At 39.8% G+C, this 21,415-nt stretch overlaps 2 protein-coding genes across 11 annotated transcripts in view; one reads left to right on the top strand and one right to left on the bottom strand.

Annotated features, from left to right (window-relative positions):
* The window catches only part of C7H1orf112 (chromosome 7 C1orf112 homolog), a 43,626-nt gene extending 35,318 nt beyond the window's left edge, over window positions 1–8,308 (top strand). Inside the window, exons 21-26 of one of the 2 annotated variants that reach the window (XR_005362106.1) lie at window positions 574–678; window positions 1,345–1,425; window positions 2,708–2,827; window positions 3,989–4,224; window positions 4,682–4,864; window positions 7,867–8,308. Coding sequence is in view for 1 of the 2 variants with exons in the window: in XM_038542574.1 (XP_038398502.1) it covers window positions 574–678; window positions 1,345–1,425; window positions 2,708–2,827; window positions 3,989–4,177 (495 nt within the window). In the remaining variant the exon portion in view is untranslated. Of the gene's footprint in view, window positions 1–573; window positions 679–1,344; window positions 1,426–2,707; window positions 2,828–3,988; window positions 7,683–7,866 lie in introns of those variants that run through there. The other variant, XM_038542574.1, reaches the window with a different exon arrangement.
* The window catches only part of SCYL3 (SCY1 like pseudokinase 3), a 44,663-nt gene continuing 27,565 nt past the window's right edge, over window positions 4,318–21,415 (bottom strand). For 8 of the 9 annotated variants that reach the window (XM_038542588.1, XM_038542584.1, XM_038542587.1 and 5 more), the window contains 5 exons: window positions 20,198–20,382; window positions 9,688–9,859; window positions 7,121–7,279; window positions 5,478–6,178; window positions 4,318–4,984 (listed from right to left, as the gene is read on the bottom strand). In XM_038542588.1, the coding sequence (XP_038398516.1) occupies window positions 4,925–4,984; window positions 5,478–6,178; window positions 7,121–7,279; window positions 9,688–9,859; window positions 20,198–20,382 (1,277 nt within the window). In that variant the 3' untranslated portion in view covers window positions 4,318–4,924. The remainder of the gene's footprint in view (window positions 4,985–5,477; window positions 6,179–7,120; window positions 7,280–9,687; window positions 9,860–20,197; window positions 20,383–21,415) is intronic. The other variant, XM_038542589.1, reaches the window with a different exon arrangement.

Below are 21,415 nucleotides of genomic sequence, written 5' to 3'. Positions count from 1 at the left end.
GGAGATGGATTGATTTATTCAAGAAAAAATTTCTTGAATTTTTGCTATGTGTCAGGTGCTGTTTTAATCATTGGAAATTCATTAATGAATCCCCCACCCTCAGCCTGTGGAAGGCAACTAATAAAGCTATGATGTAGCATGTTATTTTGAGTGCTGTGGAAAGAAATCAGAGGAGCATGAATGTGGGGGTATGGTTTTAAATAGGATATGGGCAGTGGTGTCCTCACCAAGGTGACCCGTGAGTAAATTCCTGAAGTTGAGCAAGTCATGCAGGTATCCTGCATGTAAGGGAAACAGTAAGCCTGATGCCTCTGAGATGAGAACATGTCTGATATCCTGAGGGGAGCCAGTAGAGCCAAAACACAGGCAGTGGGACTTTGTAGGCCATCATAAGGACTTTGATTTTTACTCTGAAAGAAATGAGAAGCTATTGGACGCATTTAAGCAAAGGACTGACATGCCCTAACACATACTAATATGTGCCCACTGGGACAGGATTAGGGGAGCTTGACAATATTAAGGATAGAATACTGAAGTTTTCCTCTATTTAATAAGGTTTGGTTTTCTTTTTAGGACAAAATTCTGCCCAACTTGTCTTCTATTTTTGACTTCCTGCTAGCTGACAGGAATTGGATAATAGAACAACATACCTTGGAGGCATTTACTCAGTTTGCCGAGGTAATTTTAAGACCAACATATCACAGTGACTCCCAAACCATCTTATTTCACATATTCCAAAACCTTCATGGAGCAGCTTTTGATCTTAGTCATTACCAATGACTAAGGAGGAGATATTACCAATGATCTATTTTGTAGTATCCAACAACAGGGCATAAAGAAATGAAGGTACTGTCCCTAAGGTCCTAGGAGAGTAGTAACAACCAGAACCAGGCATTCGGACCAGGCCTATTAACTCAGACACTGTCTTCCAGACAGTATTTTTGAGTGTGAAATGAATCATGCATTTCACCTCAAAATCATACAGGAGTTAGGTGGATGAACACAGGGACCTGTGAGCTCGGGTCCATGGAGGTGAGCCTCCTGTGGGATGCTCCTCTTCTCTTGCCAGTAGCTGTGTGGTCACACCTTGGCGCATGAGGACCCATAGACATTAGGATGACTGGGCAAAAAGTAAGCACAGCCGATAGCCCTGTGCTCAAGCAGAACACTGCGTGGTCCCTAGACTCCCCAAGGGAGCTATGAGCTGATGGTCATTTGAGTCACTTCTGACACAGTTTTTTAAAATGCATTTCTGATGCATTTCAGCCCTTAAAGCTTATGTAGTTGGCTTTGCAAGTTGTTGAGATACATTAAAATTGGTCTCGTTTATCGATCTTTTAATAGGGAACAAATCATGAAGAAATAGTTCCACAATGCCTCCGTTCTGAAGACACTAAGAACAAAGTAATATCCTTTCTGGAGAAGGTATTTATTTCTATAGATTAAAATAGCAGCCACAGATTTTGTCATTTTTTTTTTTAAATTGTATGATTGTAACCATACATGTAAATGTGACCTAGTGTTCAGCACAGAGGTGACACACATTAAGCAGCTGGGACCGTGTGACAGGTTATAATAGTGGAACAGTCACACAGCGTGGGCTCTGGTAGCATTGCTCATTCAGGCAGTAAGAGCCCGGAAACAATCCTGCTCAGACTAGGCCTCTCGCACAACATGTTTACCACTCGAATTTAAATACAATTTATATACATAGTTTTTCCATACAGAGATGAAGACCTAGTTTTCCAAACAATGACATTTTTAAAGCTGTTTTTTTTTTAAATTTAAGATTTTATTCATTTATTTGACAGAGCAAGAGAAAGAGCACAAGCAGGGGGAGAAGCAGACTCCCCACTGAGCCGGGAGCCTGATGTGCTCCATCCCAGGATCCCGGCTGGGATCATGACCTGAGCCAAAGGCAGATGCCTAATGGACTGAGCCACCCAAGTGCCCCTAAAGCTATTTTTATAGTTAGAACCAAACTTGTTCTGTCATTTGGCTTCCATGTTTGTGCACACCTTGCAACTTATGTGGGGAGTTTTAGGATATAAGGACTAACTTTAGCACTAATAGAATAGTTAAACCACAAATTTAGAAGACTGGGAGAAAGTGAATTATACTTATTTTTTTATACTATACTCATTATTAAACTGGGTTATGTTTTTATATACACATATACGTTACACAGAAGCTGTGTGTGTACATGTTTTTGCCAGTTGCTTACCCTATACTGTGAAGGTTTGCAGACTATCATTTTTTTTCCCTGGAAAAACAACACTCAACTTTTTTGTAGGGAAGAACGCTGTATAGTAATTTTATCCAAATTATACAAAGATGATGCATTTACATGAGTCCAACTTCCAAAATTTGCCTAGATCACAGACTAATCCAGAATAGTTTAATACTAGGTGCTTACACACACACACATGCACGCACACACAGCCTTTTCTCTTTTTTTTTAGTTGAGGAGGAAGGGCAGAGGAAGAGAGAATCTTAAGCAGACTCTATGCCCAGCACGGAGCCAATGTGGGAGCTCAGTCTCACAACCCTGAGGTCATGACCTGAGCTAAAATCAAGAGTTGGGACACTTAACTGACTGAGCTACTACCCAGGCACCTTGGCCTTCTCTCATTTTCTGAGTATTAAACCATTTGCCACCTATTAGAGAATGCTTGATACTCACTTGATTTTTCATCATCTGTGGCAGACTGGCTTTGTAGAGGAAACTGCAGCTGCCAGAGTGGAACGTGTGAAACAGGAAAAAGGCATTTTCTGGAAACACTTGGCTAAAGTTCCTGTAGAAGAAGCAAAGTGGTCATCTTTACAGGTACGGACTGCTTTTTGGTATGGGTCAAGCTTTAAGAGAAATTCTGCCCTTGTTGATAAAAAAAATTAGTATGGTTCCTGGCCTCATACTATCAAAATATAATCAAATAGATCTAGACATATAAAATTCTCCTGTTTTACAGTAGCTGCTCTTTTAAAAATTACATTTCTTCCTCCTGAGAGGTTATCAACACACAGAGCAGAGGTGGGACTACAAAAAAAAAAAAAAAAGTTTTAAATATCATACTAACTCATACACTCTTTCAATATGACTTTCAGTTGTTTCTAGTAACTTTTAGGAAGGTGAAGCTACAAATGTAGCAGTTTCTGAACCACAGAAGAAAACCAATGAACTCACCTTCCAGAATGTTTAGGTTGATCCCTTGCCTCCTTCATCAAACCAGCCTGAATAATTTCTGACAGTGTCCAGAAATCCTATCTTCCTATTATAAGGCAGAAGTCTGATACCACCAAGGATATTGTTTTGAGCACCAGTAGTATATTTAGGATAACGATCCGTAAGAGGAACAATATTCTGGTGAGTTTTAGTTAGAACTCTTATATAAAAGAACTTAAGTTTATGTTAGTAACTTGTTTTCAAGACATATTTAACTTTATAGATTTCAGGCCTAAAAGTTTCATAGCAGTGGTATAAATAAGCCCTCAAGAATTTATTATGATCTTCCTTATTGGGAAGACCATGATTACAAAAGATGTGTTGGCCCAGATCTCCCCCTGCCACCCTTCCCAGTGCACTGATGCTAGAAAGCCTGACAATTTTTAATTGGGTTAAGCATCTGAAAGGCCATAGCACTTAGCATTAAAAAGTAAACTGGAATCATTCAGAGGATGCATACCTGGGGCTTTTTTTGTCAGAACAGATTACAAGATATTTCCAAAGAGTACTCATTGGAAACGACTGGATGAGGCAGCATTCCTGTTACTTTCCTTGGACCCTAACAGTAATAGCACCCCGAATTACTGTGACAAATGAGAAATGCCTTTGCATAGTATCTAGGTGATTACAGGCTTGGAGGTTCCCTCCTGTCCTTGTGAACCAATGATGAAATAAAATGTGCACATAAAACTCCCAAAAGTTCTTTTATCATCTTGGGAATGGGTATCATGGCACTACTTATCGTATGTTTTTCTCATTTGCCAGCCTTATTCAAAAAGAGCCCGTCATGAGTTCCCCTTGGAAGAAGAGTATAGGTCAGCATTGCAAGCAGCATCAGGGGCCCTGGAGGCAATTGAGTCATTACTCCAGAAGTCTCCTGCTCCAGAATGGTTTCTAATGAAAATGGAGATCCTCCAAGAAAGGATCGATGAGCTAAAACGACGTGTACTCTAGGGTGGCCCTTAAATGGATTGGACCATGTTACTCATAGATAGAACTGGGTATGATTTTTATCATCCTACACTCTATTTTGTAAATGAATATATTGATGTAAGTATGCATTTTCTAACACATATAAAACAACTTTTGTAAAGTTGAATCTAGTGAAAATAGTCTTTATTGGACATTTAGAGAACAGGTGCGGGGGGTGATATTTCTCAAGAAGAACTTTGGTACAGTGTAATACATGTGGAGCAGTCAAGGACTGCCCAGGTACCCACAGGGCCAACAGATAGTACAACTGTAAACAAATAAATAAGCTGCCTAAGGAAACCTTAGCGATTTAAAATCATTTATATACTTTACAGCTAAAACTTTTTCAGTAAGTTGTATTTCATAATAAAGCTTACTCTTCTGTTAAAGAAATGGCACAAAATTAAGCTAATCAGCTTGAATTTTTGTATTTATTTTCTTCTGGAATTGTCCTGGAAAAAAGCAGTAAATTCAACCTTTCCACAGCTACTTGCTCTTCACAGAAACTGGCCTTAGTCAGACGCACACGGGCTCCTCCTCCAAGAAGCCAGCGCGGAGACTCTTCACCGCCGGGGCGCTAGCCAGCACTCGACCACTCACACTTCGGTTGGCACAGATGGGAGAAATGGATGCTTTTGGGTTTTCTTGTCTGCAGAGCCCGCTTTTGAGGTATTAGTTTGATTTTTTTTTTTTTTAAAGAAATCCTTTTCCCTAAAGTTATACCCGTTGTCACCAGTTATTATCTTCCCAGTTCAGCTCCCCTTCATCTCCCCAGCCTTCAGACTCTCCCTGCAGCAAGAGAGAGCAAATCAAGGGCAGGCTGCTGAGACAAATCATTTCTGGATGTAAAGGGACCTAACACTTGCCAGAAGAGAGCCCCACGCTAAGTAAAATAACTTACTCTAACAGGAAGCTGCAAAGTAGGATTACTTTGGTTCCAGAGTTACAAAACCACAGCACTTGAAGTTAATTTCCCAAGGGCCATATATGTACAATTAAATTGATTTGATGACACCCTATTCTTGGGTTTAACCCCTTTTAATCAGTGGGTTCTAAGAGTAACCAGTGGCCCATTAAACACTTAGTCTAAGCATTGCTTTTTTCTGGGGAAGGAAAGATATCATTTATAGGAACTCATTGCATTCATTTGTGCTTCACCCGTCACTGTAAGCAACTGTGTACATCAGTCTCTTCCCTCACTGAGAAAACAGTATGTCTGTTATAAATGAGACAGTGCAACTGGTACATACCCCTTAAATTAGCACGATTTACTAATCCTCACCTCAGTAATCTCTGCTGCAGCAAATTTTGAGGAGAACTGCATCACTGTTGAGACGTCATCCTTGTTGGAAACCATCATTTCTGTCCTCAGTTCAGGCAAAATAAGAATAGCAGCTGAAGGTTTAATTTCTGGAATCATATCAGCAAACCAGTCCAACTCTGGATCTTGTACTGGCTTCTTTTTTACTTGGATGGTAAATTCCTCTCCTAAACCAAGTTCTGATGGAGCCTTAAGGCGCCTTTCTTGTGATGACATGTTCGGTGGCTTGGTTTGGTCTGGGTTGTCCCTGCTTTGTGCATGATTAGTCTTTTGGGGTGGACTTGATTTTAAAGGCCTGGACTCTTCAGTGAGTGAAAGCAAAGTAGGAATGGCCTCCTGCTCCCCTGAGGTGCCCGGTCTAACAGCTGGGACTCCATCTCTCGCACTTATTTCAGTATCTGTGCTGCTGGGTTCATAGTCGTCCCAAGCCACCGCCTCCTCCATGTTCAAGTTAGTGAGCGGGGATGTGGAGGTCTTGTAGGCTTCTGTGGGACAGCTCTGGATGCTGACAGTTTTGTTTTCAGGCTCCTCAGGCTCACTCCAATCAGGCCACTCCTCAGACTTTTTAGAATCTGGTGGGAAGTTCTCACCATCTCCAGAGTTATTTTTCACATCTGAGACTCCATTCATGGGAAACTTAATAGGTTGAGGAAATTTATCACCTGTGGGGATATGTACAGAAGTTATGTTCATAAAGTGTTAAGAGCAAGTAATATATTTAGGAAAAGGTTAACACTTTAAAAAAATGTATGGCTTTAATTTCATAAAAATATCCAGGTTACTAAATTGTACCTGCAAAAGAGATATCCCGGCAGAATGTAACAAATATGTGAGGTAGGTTATTCAGATACTTTAACTAGAGCATACAATTCTTCACTAAATATTCAAGCGTATTGTTTATTGGTGTATTATCTATAAACAAATATAGAAATGTTCTAAGCCAGGCAGTGTTAACCCCAAAAAGTGTTGTGTGCTCAAATAAGTTTGCCTTAAACCAACATAGTATCTCTTTTATTTTTTTTAGAAGGGGGGGGGGGTGGCAGAAGAGAGAAAGAGAGAATCTTAAGCAGGCTCCATGCCCAGCACAGAGGGGCTTGATCTCAAGACCCTGAGATCATGACCTGAGCTGAAATCAAGAGTAAGATGCTTAACCAACTGAGCCACCCAGGCAACCCTAACATACCCTCATTTTAATCAGATATCCTTAAATGTAGTCAAGGTCCTGGAATCTTGCACAATAAGTGTGTCAGGACTCTGCTACTAACATCTCCCCAAACTTACTTAACCACACAACTCTCTTTTTCATGGCATACCTACTGCCATCTAACAGAATTAGCATCCTCTGATATAGTTTGGAAAATGTTGCACTAAAGCACCAGAAGTACCAAAATAATGTCAGCTAGCTCTCCTCACCAGTTATGAAGAAATGGTAGGTATATAACCTGTAGTCCAGGAAAAGCAGATGACACCCCAGCTGACTACAGTTATACAGAAATCAGCCTCGTTATTCCCAAACTGCCCTTAATTTTTAAAATTTATAACTCTGTACTCAGGAATAACATTCATGTAACAGTGGAAAAACTATATAAATTGAATATTTCTACCTGTCTGTAAAAGAGTATTGTAGCAATCTCGCTGTATCTGCTTCTTGCTGATGGGCATGCTGCCAGAAAAGAAACATTTAGGGAACATGCCAGAGGAGGGGTTCTCCAAGATTGGCGCCGTCTGACTCTGCTGGCTACAGAAGACGTGCGGGGGAGAATCTGAAGATAAATAAAAACTCCCAAAAATAAAAAGGATAGTAAATAGCTTCTTGCTCTGTCAGGGTAAGTGAGTAACAGGGGAAATGGGTATATTTAACACAGATAAAGGATAAGTTGCAGAGAGAATCTTTAAATATCTGAAGAAACACACTCATTACAGAATGGCCTGCCTGTGTCCTCAAGGTGTTTCAGGGCAGGCTGAGGTCTACATGATGGTAAGGGACTTGAAACAGTTCAAGCATTGGGTGAGCAGTTGGATTAGATATAACCTTTAGAATACCTAATTAAAAAAGTTAACAGCCACTGAACATTTTGTCAATTTAAAATAATTGATTCTACTTAAAAAAAAAAAAAAGTCTAAGAATACAAGCACACCAATGTGAATGTACTTAATGCCACAAACTGTACAGTAAAAATGGTTAAAATGGTAAATTTTATGTTACAAACATTTAACTCCCAGCTGGGGGAAAAAAATGTTTCCAAAAAAAAAATGGTCTTTAACAGTTTGCCAGAAAATTCATACTCAACAGTGGGCTTTGGTCAAAGGATTCCAGCAAAATTTTTGGCTTAATACTTCCTATGCCTAGGTAGGTCATCACAGGGAGGCCCTGCCTGACCTCTGCAAGCCCTGTAGCCTCTTGCCTGCTTCTGTCACCACCCTCCCTGCTGAGGGCCTCCCAGGGTCTCCTCCAACTCTCCTCCATCCAGACTGACTTCCCTAATGTAAGTAAGATACTACCCTTTTCATAAACCTCAATATTATCCCATATGAAGTCTGACCATATAGTGAAACTGCAGAAGAACAGAAGGAGGAAAAAGTCTAAGGGTAGCCTCCTGTATCCATGCCCCCTCCCCAGCATTCTCTCTCATCCTTCAGAAGAAGGACCACTCTAGCCATGAACTTGAAATGCAGGCTGCAACCAGGGGTCGACAGCCATCTTGGATGAAGAGTTTAACTACTTTGGGAAGTCAGTGGGATCAGACCTTGATCTGTTTTGTAAAGTCTCCAGGAACATCTATTTTAATAAAAATTCATTTGTTACTCCTGCTTTTGGTGCCTTTTTGGTTTCTAAGATTACACGTCAATAGTATATAAAATGTCCAGAACTAGGAAACTGCATCTAATAAATAAAACAGTTATGAAGAATGGGGACTCTTGCTAATTCAACATACAAAGCTGCCCTGAGATGGACTCCCACAGTCTTATCTCAAAATAGCACATACCACCACCACCATCCCCCCTCAATGTTCCTGTGTTAGGAAATATAAATAAATCTCTCATTTGCTGTTTGTTGTACTCTGCTAAGAGAAAAACTGGTAACACACGGCCTTCATTCACTCAATGCAGTGTGAACATATCCTGGCAGGAGAGGAGGGAGCAGCTTCTTCATGACCTTCTGCAAATCTGGACACAGACTTCATTGGCACCATGAAGACATGGACCCATCAAAACTTCAGAAAGCCAGTGTTGCTTTAAAGATTCTCCTGGCATCAAAATTAGGGGAAAATCTGATCTTTTCTACTGTAACTATTTGGATAATATCAAATACACTATCCACGACAACTGAATCAGAGATCTGCGTTTCCTCACAAGGTCACCATCTGATTCTAGGTTATACCCAGGACCAAAGAAGCAATAATGCTGATATAAAATTCTTGACTTTTACTGCCTACAAAGACCAGAAAGTAATGCTCTGTCCCATGTAACATCCAATGGGAAATAGCCCAGAAATAAGGATTTCTTGAAGTAACTAAAAACCAACAGCTCTTTACTTAAAAGGCCATCAATGCCAGAAAAATTTGAATATCTAGTGTTATAAGGTGCTACAGCCCTTTTAGAAGCTGACAGTATCTACTAAAATTTTAAATATACATCATTTGACTCAGTAGGTCTACTTCTGGGACTTTATCTTTTAGCAATAAAAGCCAAACTACATAAAGATACAGGTACAAAGACATCTGCTGCATCAATGTAGTGGTTAAAAATCCAGAAATGAAAGCAATATCCATTAAGAGGGAAATCACTGAATCGTATTCAGTGAAATATTAGGCAGCTGTCAAAAAAGGTGTCATTACTATGTACTGACCTAGAAACCAGTCTCTGATAAGCCACTACGTGTGAAAATTAGGCTGTACAATTGCACGTAGTATTTGCTCATTGTTTTTTTAAAAAATTCTACATATGGGCATGTGTGTATAAACATACATCTGTGTGTCTTTGTGGGTTTTACAAAAGGGAAGAAAAGAGTCCCACTAAACTATTAAAACTGGTTACCTTACACACCCAGAAGGAATTGGGAAAGGGAAATTACTCTTTACCATTCTCTGTATCATTTGACTGAAGACAACCCACCATGTTATTTGTTAAAAATCTAATTAAAATAAAAAGCTGTACTTTTCATTCTTACCTTCTGGGGAAAGGTTGACCGTTTTAGTAAAACCTGGGGCAGTGCGTTTGAAGATCTTGGTTCTTTCTCCTCCCACAACCACCTCTGGTCCAAGTAAAGACACCAGTACTGCTAGGCTGTGAAGAGTAATTGCCACAATGGAATCGCTGGTATCACGCAAGCCCAGTAACACCTAGGAGCAAATCAGGTCATAAGTGTACACAACCATGTTGCCTGTCTTTTGTCCCCATAAACAACCAACTGGACTGCAATCAGTCTATGCTTGCTCAGATGACTTCATTTTTTACATAGGTGTTCTAGGTCAGTAGCTCTCAAAACTGACCGTGGTCAAGGACCAGTATTTTCCCCTCCCAATCAATCACAGACTGAAACACCATTAAAAATACAATAAAAAACAAAAAGACATTAGAAATAATATAAAATTACTGTGAAACTGCTATAAAAGGTTCTAGACTTGTCCATCATTCCTGTCAGCTCGTGCCCCAGGATCAGAGGCAGCTGAGCACTCAGGAGATCTCAGCTCTTTAAGAGACGACAGCCTCTTAAATACTGACGACAGCTAGTATTCCAAGGAGGCCTCCCAGCAACTACTGATTAGGCCTGACCCTGCTTACTGTCAGATTAGCTGAGATGGGGTGGGGTTCAGGGTGGTATGGCTATAGAGGCCTCTCCAAATCTTTGGAGAATCTAAATATTCAGTCAAAAGACAGAGTGACAAGAGCCTATACCTGTGGCAGAGGAGCTAACTGCAGACATCTAGTCTGACAACTGGCCCTACCTACCAATGAGCGCAGAGCAGCTTCAGGCCTCTCAACAGCACAGGGAGCAAACACTGTCCGCTGTGTCCACAGCAGGCAAAGTGGGTCACAAGAGCTGACTGTGCTAAAGGCAAATGAGGCTCAGCCACAAGAGTAGGGTATGCATCACCCATACAGGAGACCCCTCTGGAGTGCCTGGTACTGATGACCTGTCAAGGACTACCCTTTTGGGCACCACAGGACCTCTTCCACACAAGATGTAGCTGATTTCCCTAATACATAGAAACAAACTGAGAGACAAAATGAAGAGACAAAGGAACATGTCCCCAAATGAAAGAACAAAATCACAACAAAAGAGCTACATGAAATGGAGATAAACAATATGCCTTATTCGAAGAGACAAAGGAACATGTCCCCAAATGAAAGAACAAAATCACAACAAAAGAGCTACATGAAATGGAGATAAACAATATGCCTTATTCGAAGTAATGGTCATAAAGATACTCAATAGACTTGAGAAAAGAGTGGGTGAAATCAGCATTTCAACAAAACAAAAATCATTTCAACAAACAAAATATTAAAAAATTCAATAACAAAAAATACACTAAGGAAATATCAGTTGATTAGTAGATAGAAGATTGATATTGGCGAATCAGCAATTGGAAAATGGTAATGGAATGCACTCAAACTGAACGGCAAAAAGGAAAATAATAAACATGAGGATAGGTTAAAGGAATTCAGTGACATCAAGCATAATAACAGTACTTACAGGAATCCCAGAAGAAGGGGAGAAAAGAAAACAAAACTCATCTGAAGAAATAATTGCTGAAGACATCCCTAATCTGGGAAAGGAAACAGACATCCAAGCCCAAGAAGCAAGGAGGGCCCCTAACCAGATTAACCTAAGAAGGCCCATGCCATGACACAATATAACTGAAATGAAAATGATCATCAAGAGAGAATTTTAAAAGCAGCAAAAAAAAAGTAAACAGTTGCAGACAAATAAAATCCCATAACACTATGAGCTGATTTCTCAGGAGAAATTCTGCAGGCCAGGGGGAGTGGCAGGATACTCAAAATACTGAAAGGAAAAAACCTGCAACCAAGAATGCTCTACCCAGCAAGGTTATTTTTCAGAATAGGAGAGACAGTTTCCCAGACAAAAGTTCAAGGAGTACATCACTACTAAACCAACCATACAAGAAATGTTAAAGGAATTCTTTGAGTGGAAAGAAAATGACATAATCCATAGTAAGAAAATTATGAAAGGAAAAAATTTCACAGGCAAAACAAACATATAGTAAAAGGCAGATAACCACTTTTAGAGCAATATGGAGGTTAAAACACAAAAGAAGTAAAATCAACTATAATCTACAAAAATCAAAGAATACACAAAAAAAGATATAAAACATGACCTCATGTACATAAAAGGTTGGGGGGGGTAGTAAAAATTAAGTTCAAACACAGTCTAAAGAAAGCACTGGAAAGACCATCAACTTAAAATAGACTGCTATACACACAAGATTTTATATATGAACTTAGTGCTAACCACAAATCAAACACCTGTAATAGATACACAAAATGTAAAAGAGAAAGGAATCCAAGCACAACACTAAGAAAACCATCAAACCACAACAGAAGAGAGCAAGAGAAGAAAGGAACACAGAAGAACTACAGAAACAACCAGAAAACATGTTTAAAATGGCAGTGAGTACATACCTATCAATAATTACTTTAAACATGAATGAACTAAATTTCCAATCAAAAGATGCAAGTTGACTGCACAGATAAAAAAAACAAGACCCATCAATATACTGCCTACAAGAGACTCACTCAAATCTAGAGATACATACAAACTGAAAGTGAAGGAATTAAAAAAGATATTCCAAACAAGTGGAAGTAAAAAAAAGCTGAGGTAGCAATATTTTTTATCAGACAAAATAGATTTTAAAACAAAGCTGCAGCAGGAAACAAAGAAGCGCACCACATAATGATAAAGGGATCAATCCAACAAGAGGATAGAAAAGAAATCCAACAAAACGATAGAACAATAGTAAACAGCTATACACACACCATAGAAGCACCTGAATACACAGAGCAAATATTAACAGAAAAATAGTAATAATAATTATAGGTGACTTGAACACCCCACCTACATCAAAAGATAAATCAGACATAAAATCAAGAAGGAAAGTGTTTTGTTTTGTTTTTTTAAACAGTGGTTTTGAATGACACATTAAACCAAATGAACATAACAGATATATACAGAACACTCCATCCAAAACAGCAGAATACATAATCTTTTCAAGTGCACATGGGACATTTTCCACACAAGTCTCAATAAATTTAAGAAAACTGAAACCACATCAGGCATCTTTTCTAACCACAATGGTATGAACTAGAAATCAATCACAAGAAGAAAACTGGGAAATTCACAAATACATAAGAGATTAAACCTGCTACTGAACAACCCATGGGTCAAAGAAGAAATCAAAGGAGAGAAACAAAAAATAAACCTTATGAGATAAATGAAAATGGAAAAACAACATAACAAAATTTATGGGATGCAGCAAAAGCAGTTCTAAGAGGGGAATTCACTGTGATAAAAGCCTACCTTAAGAAACAACAAAAATCTCAAACATTAACTTTATACCTCAAAGAGCTAGAAAAAGAATAAATGAAAAAAAAATAAATGAAACAGAAACTAAAAAGACAACAACAACAAAAAAAACTAAGAGCTGGTTCTTTGAAAAGATAAAACTGAAAGCTTTAGCTAGACACATCAAAAAAAAAAAAAAGGGAGGACACAAATATAATCAGAAACAAAAGAGGTGTTACAACTGATACCACAGAAATACAAAGCATCATAAGAGACTACTATGAGTGATTATATGCCAACAAATTAGATAAACTAGAAGAAATGGATACATTCCTAGAAATATACAACTTCTTAAAACTGAATCATAAAGGAACAGAAAATCTGAATAGGCTGATCCCTAGGAAGGAGACTGAATAATCCATAAACTCCCAACAAACAAAAGTCCAGGACCAGATGGTTTCACTAGTGAATTATACCAAACATTCAGGGCACCTGGGTGGCTCAGGGTTGAGTGTCTGCCTTTGGCTCCTGTTGTGATTCCAGGGTCCTGAGACTGAGTCGCACATCAGGCTCCCCGCAGGGAGTCTACTTGTCCCTCTGCCTTATGTCTTTGTCCCTCTGTCTCTCGTGAATGAATAAATAAAAAAGAATTTATACCAAACATTTAAAGAAATAATACCAATCTTCAACTGTTCCAAAAATTGAAGAGGAGAGAACTCAATTTTATAAGGTTAGCATTACCTTGATATCAAAACCAAAGGCTCTATAAAAAAAAATAAAATTGCACACCAATATCCCTGATAAACACAGATGCAAAATTCCTCAAAAAATACCAGCAAACCACATTCAACAATACATTAAAGAGATCATACACTATGATCCAGTAAGATTTATTCTAGGGACATAGGGATGTTTCAACTTTTGCAAATCAATGTAATATACCACATTAACAAAATGAAGGTTAATAATCATAAAATCACCTAAGTAGATGCAGAAAAACCACTTGACAAAAGCCAACATCCATTTATGATAAAAACTCTCAACAAAGTGGCTATAGAGGGAATGTATTTCCACATAATAAACGCCATCTATGACAAGCCCACAGCTAACAATATACTCAACACTGAAAAGTTGAAGCTTTTCTTCTAAGATGAGGAATAGAAAGATCCCCCTAGTCATGGCCATTATATAAGAAAATAAATCAAAGGCATACAAATCACAAAGAAGGTTTTACTTTTTTTTTTCAGTTTTATGTCACGATTTTCAGATGACGTATATATGTATATGACTAGTCAGAAAACATATATGTAGTCAAACTCTAAAAGACTCTACTAAAAAAAAAAATCTGTAATAAAAAAAATTCAGGGGGTCCCTGGGTGGCTCAGCGGTTTAGCGCCTGCCTTTGGCCCAGGGCGCCATCCTGGAGTCCCAGGATCAAGTCCCGCATCGGGCTCCCGGCATGGAGCCTGCTTCTCCCTCTCCCTGTGTCTCTGCCTCTCTCTCTCTCTCATGGATAAATAAATAAATAAATCTAAAAAAAAATTCAGTAAAGTTGCAGGATACAAAATTAATATGCAAAAATTTGTTGCATTTCATACACTAATAACAAACTACCAGAAAGAGAAGTTAAGAAAACAATCCCAGTTACAACTGCATCAAAAAGAATAAAATAATTAGGAATTAATTTAAGGAGGTAAAATACCTATATCCTGAAAAACGTCAGTATTTAATAAAAGAAGCTGCAGACACAAATACATAGAAATTTTCTTGTGCTCATGGATTAGAAGAATTAATACTGTTAAAATGCCCATTCTACCCAATCTACAGATTCAATGCAATCCCTATCAAAATACCAATGGCATTTTTTATAGAACTAGAACAAATAATTCTAAGATTTCTATGGAACCACAAAAGACCTCCAATAGCCAAATCTTTTTTTTTTTTTTTTCCAAAGCAAACGTAAGAAGAAAAAAGCTGGAGGTATCACACTCCATGACTTCAAAGCATATTACACAACGCTGTAGAATCAAAACAATATGGTATTTGCTTAAAATCAGACACATACATCAGTGTAACAGAATCAAGAACCCAGAAATAAAGCCATACAATGCAAATCAAAACCACACAATGAGTTATCATCTTATACCTGTCAGAATGGCTAAAATCAAAGAAACAAAAAATAACAAGTGTTGGTATGGATATGGAAAGAAAGGAACCCTAATACATTGTTGGTGGGAATGCAAATTGGTACAGCCACTGTGGCAAACAGTATAGAGGTTCCTCAAAAAATTAAAAATAGAAATACCATATGATCTAAAAATTCCACTACTGAATATTTACCCAAAGAAAATGAAAACACTAATTTGAAAAGATACATGGGCAGCCCCAGTGGCTTAGTGGTTTAGTGCCACCTTCAGCCCAGGGCACGATCCCCGAGACCTGGGATCGAGTCTCACGTCAGGCTCCCTGCATGGAGCCTGCTTCTCCCTCTGCCTGTCTCTCTCTCTCTCTCTGTCTCTAATAAATAAATAAAATCTTAAAAAAAAAAAAAAAAAAGATACAGGCACATGTTCACTACATGGCTTACTGCATGTTTACTGCAACATTATTTACAATAGCCAAGACATGGAAACAACCTACATGTCCATCAATAGACAAATGGTAAGAAACACGTTGGATATATACACAGTGGAATACTACTCAGCCGTGACAAAAGATGAAATCGTGCCACCTGAGACAATATGGATGGACCTAGAGGGGATATGCTAAGTGAAACAAGTCAGACTCAGAAAGACAAATACCATACGATTCCACTCATGAATGGAATCTAAAAAACAAAACACACACACAAATGAAACAAAAAGCAGAATCACACCTATAAATACAGAGAACTGATGGTTGCCAGAGAGGAGGGAGAAAAAGGCTGGGCACGATGTCGGGTGAGAGGTACAGGCTTCCAGTTACAACATATGAGTAAATCACAGGAGAAATAGGCACAGAATGAGGAGTACAGTCAATGATACACTGTAATAGTGACATATCAGGACAAATGAGCCATCATCTCATACCTATTAGAATGACTTTTATTAAAAAGACCAGAGGTAACAAGGGCTGGCGAGGATGTGAGGAGGGAACCCTAGTGCACTACTGGTGGGAATGGAAATCAGTGCAGCCACTTGGAAACAATATGGAGGTTCCTCAAAAAGGAGAACAGAACAGAAGAGAACTACTGTAAGATCCAGCAATTCCAATTCCGGGAATTTATCCATAGAAAACAAAAACACTAACTTACATTTAATTTACATTTAACAACCCCCTCCCATTTACTGCAGGATTATTTATAACATCCAAGATACGGAAACCTAAGTGTCCATCAATGGATGAATGAATAAAGAAAATGTGAATTTATACACACACATATACTCACAGAGGAATATAATTCAGCCATATAAAAAACAAAATCTTGCCATTTGTGACAACATGGAGAGACTTTGAGAGCATTATGCTAAGTGAAATAAGTGACAGAAAGACAAATACCATATGATCTCACTTATAGGTGGAATCAAAAAAACAAAACAGGGGTGCCTGGATGGTTCAATCAGTGGAGCATGTGACTTGATCTTGGGGTTATGGGTTCAAGCCCTACGTTGGGTGTGGAGATGACTTAATAAAAATTTTAAAATATTTTTTTATTAAAGATTTTATGTATTCATTTGAGAGACAGAGAGAGAGAGAGAGAGAGAGAGAGAGACTGAGAGAGAGAAAGAACATGAGCAGGGGGTATGGCCGGGTTTGTGTGGGGGAGAGGGTAGAGGGAGAGGGAGAAGCAAACTCCTTGTGAGCAGGGAGCCTGACACAAGGCTCAATCCCAGACCCTGAGATCAGGACCTGAGCCGAAGGCAGATGCTTAATCATCTGAGCCATCGAGGCGCCCCCCAAAATTAAAAATTTAAAATAATAATAATAATAATAATAATAATAGAAAAAATAAGGAACAAAAGCTCATACAACAGACTGGTGGTGCCAGAGGTGGGAAAGAGGATGGTGAGGAGAGGGCAGAATGGGTGAAGAGGTCAAAAGGTACAAATTTCCAGTTATAAAGTAAATAAGTCAGGGGTCTCTGGGTGGCACTGTCAGTTAAATGTCTTGGTTTTGGCTCAGGCTACAAGATCGAGCCCTGTGCTGGGCTCCTCGCTCAGCACAGAGTTACTATAATTTTCCTCTCCTTCTACTCCTCCTGTGTGCTTGCACTCTCTCTCTCAAGTAAATATATCTTAAAAGAAAAAAAAAAAAAAGTCAGGGGCACCTGGGTGGCTCAGTTGGTTAAGCATCTGCCTTCCACTCAAGTCATGATCTCATCAGGGCACTGGGATCGAGCCCCATGTCAGTCTCCTTGCTCAGTGGGGAGCCCTCTACCTCTATTCCTCCCCTCGCTTGTGCTCTTTCAAATAAATAAATAAAAATCTTAAAAAAAGTCATGGGGATGTAATATACAGCATGGTGACTATCACTAATATTACTTTACTGCATAAAGTTGCAAAGAATGTAAGTCTTAAAAGTTATTAAAAAAAAGAATTTTATAAACTATGTATGGTGACAGATATCAACAAGTCTTACTGGGGTGATCAGTTTACAAATATATACAAATACTAAATCATGTGGTACACTTAAAACTAACGTTATATGTAAATTATATCCCAGTTGAAAAATGTTTTAAATGTTCACTCTCCTTATCTGTATTCATATCATTTCAGGACCATAAACACAGTTCTCGAGCTGGCAGTGTTCCACTGAGCACACTCAGAATCACTCATCCAGGCTCTCATGCTTATGTTCCCAGCTTTACACACGCAAAAGGACAGGTCTTGGAAAGCTCTCTTAATATCTGATGCACATAACATCTGGCCCAAACTGAGCCAACTGAGATCTCTTTCCAGCAATAACTGGAAGGTAAAGACACCAATATGGCTTGCTAAAATGAGAACAATGAACTTGAAAGCTACGGGGACAACCATGTTTGGCCATGTGTACATGCCCATCAATGAAATTGGTCTGTGTTAAGTCAAAAGTGGGACAGATAAAAAGAGAAAGGAAAGAAACGAAGACCATATGGCTGAGTCCCATCTGCACTTGATTTCCATGTAAGGTGGTCCTGACATCTTTTTATTAAAGCCTCTTGTTTTGCTTTCACTTAAGTGGGTTTCAGTTCCTTGCAACCTAAAGAAACTCAACTAAGACAGCCACATGCAGGTCTCAGAAGTTTTGGTCTGTGCCTGGGTGGCACAGTCGGTTGACTGGTTTTGGCTCAGGGCATGGCCTCACAGTTGTGGGATTGAGACCCGCATCAGGTACCACACTCAGTACGGAGTCTGCTTCAGATTCTCTCTCCCTGCCCCTTCCTGCTCACGTGCTCTCTCTAAAATAAATAAAATCTTTTTAAAAAATTGGCCAAGTTATTCCCCTACAGAGGAGAGGCTTCATAGTCTTTCACATGCTGACAACGAGTCATTCTTTGAGCTCGGCTCAGTGCCAATTCTGAGACCTATGAGAACTCGATTGTGGGGGGAGTGCTCTGTCCCTCTTCTACCCCTTTAGACACACAACATCAGAATAACATTACTGCTGCAGATGTGTTTACATTACTGCTGCAGATGTGTTTACAAAGTGCTACGTTGGGTTTGCTTGGCCCTAAAGCCAGCCCCCCCGCCCCGGGTCTCCCAATATCCATGCACTTGTGTAAACCAACACTTAACCTGGGCTGACTTTACGACTCCCTCAAACCAAGAGAATGTAATGGAGGTGACACCATCTATTCTTAACCTGTGCCTTAGGAAGGCCACTCTAGTGCTTCTGGTAGTCCTGGGCAGCCATGCAAGATGTCCACCACCCTGTTAGAGATGGGACAAAGGGGAACAGAGGCCCTGACATATCCTGAGACTACATGGAGAGTGGAGCCTGGCCCAGCTCAGCCTTTCAGCCATCCCCTCCAGCGTGCCAAGGGACAGCTCATCAGCTGATGTTACGTGGAATCACAGAATCCCCAAACTGTGCCCAGTCAGTCCAAAGAATTGTGAGACAAAAATGACTGTTGTCTTAAGGCACTAAGGCACTGGGGGGAGGGGGGGGGGTGTTATATAGCAACAGCAACAAACCCGTCTCTCTCCTACCTCTTAGCTCCCTGAAAGCAAGGGACATTCTATACGCCTACAGTCCCAGGGCCTAAACAAAAGACCTGGCAGGAAACCAGGCCTTACGAATAATGTGCAAATAAATTAATCTCAGGAAAACAAATTACCTGAAAGATATCACAGGGCTGACAAAACCTTTTAAAATCTTGTACTTTAGAAGACTGTCTCCTAAAAAATCATGTCCACCTGGAATGCGAACTTAAAATGAGATTGCACTGGGTAAAGGTGGGCTCTGAATCCAATGACTTGTGTCTTTTTAAAAAGGCCAAGTGAAGACATGGAGGAAAAAGGCCACATGACAACAGAGGCAGATCGGCATGACACAGTTACAAGCCAAGAAACGTCAAGAACTGCTGGGAGCTACCAGAAAGCTGGGAACAAAGGCAAGGAAGGACCCTCCCCTACAGCCTTCAGAGGAAGCACAGTCCCACTGACACCATGATTTCCAGAACCAGAAGAGAAGAGATTTCTATCGTTTTCAGCCAGGCCAGTTGTGGTAATTTTTTCCATCAGCCACAGTAATCCAGCGCAAACCTGGAGCCCCCGAGCAGCTGATCAACAGGCGGGGGACCACTGGTAGGAATGATTTCATGCTCCTCTTGGTTAGAACCGAATTATCTTATGGTATATAATTATGGACACTTGTGGTTTATGTCACAAAGCATCCACAAAGGACTCCTGTTCTTCTTCCCCAAAGAATTAGCAAACAGAATAACAGTTTTTCCTGGGTTAAGACCAGATATGTTAGTTCAGCAAATCTGCCTATGTGAATGGAAATGCAAGCTGAACTTGAGCCCTCTGAATCCCAGTAGCTTTGAAACCCAACCGCTGCCTGAGAGCCTCCGAAGCAACAATATCCATGCTCCAAAACCCCCGCCTTCCTTTGGGCCCCAAGTGACTAGTGCCTGCTGCACCCACCACTCCTCGCCACACTCCAGATGGCCTGTGCAGCGCCCGCCTCTAACCTGTGGCAAGATGACTTTCTTCAGCTGCTCCTGAGTGAAGTGCTCCACGTAGGCCTCCAGGTGGGACAGGAGCACCATCCGCACATGTTCCTCGTGAACCTCAAACAGCTGCAGCAGCACCGGGATGACCCGTGACTGGAACAGGGCCGGTGACAGTAGACAGGGGGTCTGTCCCCGTGCACTGTCTATCCCCCAGATCACAGGTGGTTAGAGATAAAAAAGAACACTGTCATTTCCATGAAGGGAGCACAAAGGATAATTTATAAACTGAGCCCTCAACTGCACACACATTCTAAGTACTCTTCTAAATTCTTAGGGGCCCCAAACCAAAGGGAACCTTTGTCGTTGACCCAAATCACTCAAGGCTCAATTATCTTAATTGTAGAAATATTTTTGAAATGGTCTATCAGACTTCATCAGTAACAAAAAAGCTTCTATTTTAATAGGTTCCGGAATCAGTAACTTTTTATATGTTTCCACTTAATGCGGAATTTCATTAACTAAATTAGATCATTATTGCTGTTGCATTTTATCTGCAAAACCAGGAGGTGTTAAATGTCACAACAGGACTTGACGCTGGGTGGTCATCTCTTCCTGCTAGTTATGGCAGTGGTTATCAGAGACACCCATCATCGTCATTTGGGGACCAGTGAATCAGTCTTATAGCAAATTTTTAAAAAGTTCCCCAGGTGATTCAGAAGCACACCCCCATCTAAGGTCTACTGAGCAACAAAATGTCAGAGCTATAAAGAAAAATTCGGGGACTGGCCAATCAGTATGCTGCACATCTGAAGCTAATGTAACACTGTGTGTCAACTATACAATTGGGGAAAACAACAACAACAACAAAAAACACCTCAGAGAATGACAAAAGATATAAAAAAATTCTACATTGTAAAATAATTACCTATAATGCTACTTTCTTGGATTGAGATCTTTTAATAAATTCTGAAACAGAATTCTACCTAACAAAAAATTCTATAGAACTGAGTTAATGCTGTATTCTCTAACCTGGTATGTTACCATCTGCAGCACTTAACAGGGTATTAGAATAATAACCTCATTTCACATTCAGAAAAAACGGAAGCTCCAAGTAGGAAAGTGATCTCCATGCTTTTCAATCTTTCCACTGAAAATACAAAATAAATGGGTTGCTCCTGGGAAGTCAGAAGGCACAGGCCTAACTGCAAATGCAAAAGTCCTATGACGATGTATGCC

Source organism: Canis lupus, chromosome 7, assembly GCF_011100685.1.
Source record: "Canis lupus familiaris isolate Mischka breed German Shepherd chromosome 7, alternate assembly UU_Cfam_GSD_1.0, whole genome shotgun sequence".
NCBI lineage: Eukaryota > Metazoa > Chordata > Mammalia > Carnivora > Canidae > Canis > Canis lupus.
This window is presented reverse-complemented; position numbering and strand designations above follow the sequence as displayed.